The following is a 3,934-nucleotide window of genomic DNA, read 5'->3' on the forward strand; positions in this document are numbered from 1 at the left end:
CAGAACCCGCCCCCCCCCCCCCACACCCCGGGTTTGACCATTTTGCACAAACCACGGAAGTCTGCATGATAGAAAAAGAAAAGGTTTTCTATTTGGTCGCTCAGGAGTCGGCATAGCCACCATTTTCCCTTCCCATGACCAAACAGCTGGAATTCTCTTCTTTTGATGTCTGTAGTTCTAGACTGACTTGTGTACTCCCAAGTTGTTTTCTTCCTCCTTCTTGTGCTAGAGTATGAGAAACTTAAAACCATTAATATTCTAGAAGAAATCTTTAGAAGACCCCTTTCTTGGAACAGAGCCCTATGGTATGATGGCAAACAATGGTACTTCAGGGTTAGCTCTGCCATTAGCTATGGCGTGACATTGGACATGTTTTATAGCCCCTCTCTGGGCCTTTTACCGTCCCACACCTGCTTGTCCAAATTTCATAAAGCCTTAGATTCCTGGTATTGGGAAGGATTTAAAATAATCATTGACACCACCTTCCCATATTATTCCCAAGGCAACCAAGGCCAGGGTACCTAGGCTTGTTCGGGAGTGTGTGGCAAATTATTGGCAAGGCTGGGATGTTGATTCCAGTGTCCTTTATACTATAACTATTTTGAGACTCTCTTAGCTCTGGGCTCCCATTGTCCTGTTAATCAGTGCCACATACTATAGAACTCTTAATTGTTTCCTGTGTTAATCTTGTCTCCCCAAATTGTGAGATTCTTGAGAGCAGGAGTCACTGTTTTATGTGAGGGGACTCCATAAATATTTACCAACTGATTGATTTAGGAAACAACCATTGGGGGATCCCACCTGGTCAGTTCCAAGATGAAAACCAGCACTTTGAGGCTGCAAATTCCCCAAAGTTCTGGGAAGTTACAAGAAAACAAGCAGAGAATACTTGAGTGCAATGTCCTGTTGCAATACAGAGCTTAGCTCTTTCCTGGGCTCTCAGATAGAGCTGGAGCTCTTGCAGCAAGGCTAAGAATAATCAAGTCCAGGTGGCCTACCCTTCCATTGCAGAAAGGGACAGACAATAGAGTGATGAAATTACCAAACTATTGTTTTCTGCATAGAGGTGTGTGGAAAGAGCAAAGCAAGAATTAAGAGATTCGCTGACCCAGTGTGGGACTCCTAAAAAGACTAATGAAGAAACTATCCTGTCTGTAGGCCCATATTTAAAATCCAGTCCAAAAGTCTAATCAAACTCACTTCCAAAACACAATTGGGCATATGTTTGGCTCCTTATGGAGTGCATAGGGCCAGAGGGTGGGACCTCCTTTCTTTCTCCATGCAAAAATCACGGATTCAGCCTGCTTTCTCCTTTTTTTTTTTTCTTTTCCCCTGTTGCTCAAATAAATAGTGTTCTTTGCTCAAACCCCCTTCCCCTCCTCCTTCTGCAATCTCAGCGCCTAGCCCAAATCTGTTTTCTTCATTGTAACCTCAGCTTCACCGCAATTAATTTTTTTCCCCTCTGGTCACAAGATAATTCCTGACGCCAGTGAGTCTGGAGGTCAGACGAACAGCAAATTGGGGAACAAGGCGGCACTAATTCCTTACAAGTTTCCCTTGAAAAATCCTTTGCTTTAAAAAAAAAAAAAAAGCTTCTTTGCTGTTCAGGGATTTATGACCTCAGAGGAGCTGTGGGTTCGAACCAGTGTTGGGCTGTGGGTGGACTGGCAGGGGGCAGGGAACTCAAAGATCTGGGGCGCTGCCAGGAAAAGGCAAATTCTTAAAGTTAATAGTTTTAAGTGATTTTTAAAATCCTTGCTGGCAAAGAGGCCTGCCTCTCCCCAGTATCAGCGCTTCCTCATTCTTTGAATCCGCGGCTCCGCGGTATTCGGCGTCAGACCAGCCTGAGGAAGCCTGTTTGCAATTTAACCGGGTTGTGAACGCCCAGGGCTGGCGGAGGCGGGGCCGAGGGTCACGTTTTGCATAAGGGGGCGTGCCTTCGAGGCGGGCTCTATAAGTACGGGCCGCTGCGAGCGTGCGCGCGTTGCCAGCTGCCTTAGGGGTCCGTTGGCTCTCTGGGTCCTTTCGGCACCTCCGGTCTCATTCCTCAATATGAAGGCGCTGAGCCCGGTGCGCGGCTGCTACGAGGCGGTGTGCTGCCTGTCTGAACGCAGCCTGGCCATCGCGCGGGGCCGCGGCAAGGGTCCGGCAGCCGAGGAGCCGCTGAGCCTGTTGGACGACATGAATCACTGCTACTCGCGCCTGCGAGAACTAGTACCCGGAGTACCGCGAGGCACTCAGCTTAGCCAGGTGGAAATCCTGCAGCGCGTCATCGACTACATTCTGGACCTGCAAGTGGTTCTGGCCGAGCCCGCCCCGGGACCCCCAGACGGCCCGCATCTTCCCATCCAGGTGTGTGGGGGCGTGCGCGGGAGCCGGGGCGGGGCTGAGCTCCAGAGCCCGGATGCTGCTGAGACCCCCCCCCCCCCCACCCCCCTGCCCCCGAGCGTTCCCAAATACCATGCATAACTTTCCCCTCTTTTCTTTCTCCCAGACAGCCGAGCTCGCTCCGGAACTTGTGATTTCCAACGACAAGAGGAGCTTCTGCCACTGACCTGGCAGTCCTGGCGCCTCCAGGTGAGTATCCGCCGCCTTCTCCAGGGGCTGGAGGTGGGGCGGTGCTTAAACGACAAATCATGGAATTGGTAGGCCTGCCAAGGGATTGGGGCCTCCTCAGCGTAGGGAAAACGAGGCGAGAGAGGGGCTAGTGACTTACCCGCGGTCACATCAAATGAATGACCGAACCAATTCCCATCCAGTGTGCGTTTCAACCTTCAACGCACTTTGCCCCTGCCCTCCCCCAGTGGCCAAAGACACGAGAAAGTAGGCGCAGGTAAATAAAATAGCCGTTCTGTTTGGGGTTTGGTAAAGGAAGCTGTGTCTTTCAGCCCTTGTCCAACTAGTGTCAATTCCAAGAGGGCGGGGTGGTTGCGAGCTCCGCCTGTGGTCCTTTGGCGCCAACTGGGTGGGGGCAGCGTGGGGCGCGGAGTTATCAGCTGGAGGTAGAGACCAAGTTTCCTCCCTGGCGCCGGGCAGTCTGCGGACGGCCCCCGCCTCGGCGCGCTCGGCGGAAACTGATGGCTCCCTGGTCTTCTTTCCTCCCCCGCCCAGAACGCAGGTGCTGGCGCCCGTTCCGCCTGGGACCCCGGGACCCTCTACGGCCGGAAGCCCGAGGGCATGGATGGGCCCCAACCTCGCCCTGCCCACTTGACTTCCCCGAACCCCTGCCTCGAGGCTGGACCTGGCGCCCGGGAGCGAAGGACTGTGAACTTGGGTGGCCTAAAGGGCCAGAGCTAGCTCTGGGCACCAGCTGGGCAACGTCACCCAGCCCCCACCCCACCCCCAGGTTTTAAAGACTGTCTTTCAGAGTGGGGAGGTGGGGGTGGGGGTGGGGGGGGGGGAGTGGCTGCTCTCCAAAGTCTGCCAAGGCAGCAGTAGAGCTGGTCTTCTGGTCTCCTTGGAGAAAGGCTCTGTTGCCCTGATTATGAACTCTATAATAGAGTATATAGCTTTTGTACCTTTTTTGCAGGAAGGTGACTTTCTGTAACCATGCAATGTATATTATTAAACTTTTTATAAAAGTTAACATTTTGCATAATAAACGGTTTTTAAACACTTGAGTATATAGTTTGGTTCCTTAAGTTGCTAACACTCTGCGAAGACTGAATTTAGGGGAAATACATGTCCTTGGACCTTGGGGAAAAAGCAAACTTGCTTATTTAAGGGGGATGGGAAAATGCCAGCTAAGACTGGAGTGTGGGGAGAGGGGGGGAGTGGAAAAGGCTCATGATGGGAGCTCCACATCCATTGAGGTTTGGGTGCAGAGAAGATCCTGGCCCTTGTCCCCTCATTTTACAGATGAGGGAAGATGTGAGGGGAAGTGACTAGCACAAGCTCACCCAGCAGGTTGGGAGCTCAGGATAGAAATTAGGTT

General features: G+C 52.1%; 1 protein-coding gene across 1 annotated transcript; it reads left to right on the top strand.

Annotated features, from left to right (window-relative positions):
- Positions 1-1,966: 1,966 nt before the first annotated feature.
- Positions 1,967-3,620, top strand: ID3 (inhibitor of DNA binding 3). Its single transcript, XM_060621741.3, has 3 exons — positions 1,967-2,352; positions 2,495-2,577; positions 3,112-3,620. Exons 1-2 carry the CDS (start codon positions 2,053-2,055, stop codon positions 2,552-2,554), a joined length of 360 nt encoding a protein of 119 aa, XP_060477724.1. The 5' UTR covers positions 1,967-2,052; the 3' UTR covers positions 2,555-2,577; positions 3,112-3,620.
- The last annotated feature ends 314 nt before the right edge of the window (positions 3,621-3,934 follow it).

This window comes from Panthera onca, chromosome C1, assembly GCF_046562875.1.
Source record: "Panthera onca isolate mPanOnc1 chromosome C1, mPanOnc1 haplotype 2, whole genome shotgun sequence".
Classification (NCBI taxonomy): domain Eukaryota; kingdom Metazoa; phylum Chordata; class Mammalia; order Carnivora; family Felidae; genus Panthera; species Panthera onca.

Coding starts and splice junctions, on each gene's coding strand:
- ID3 (XM_060621741.3), top strand. CDS start 2,053: ATGAAGGCGCTGAGCCCGGTGCGCGGCTGCTACGAGGCGGTGTGCTGC. Junction 2,353..2,494: donor GCCCGCATCTTCCCATCCAG/GTGTGTGGGGGC, acceptor TCTTTCTCCCAG/ACAGCCGAGCTCGCTCCGGA.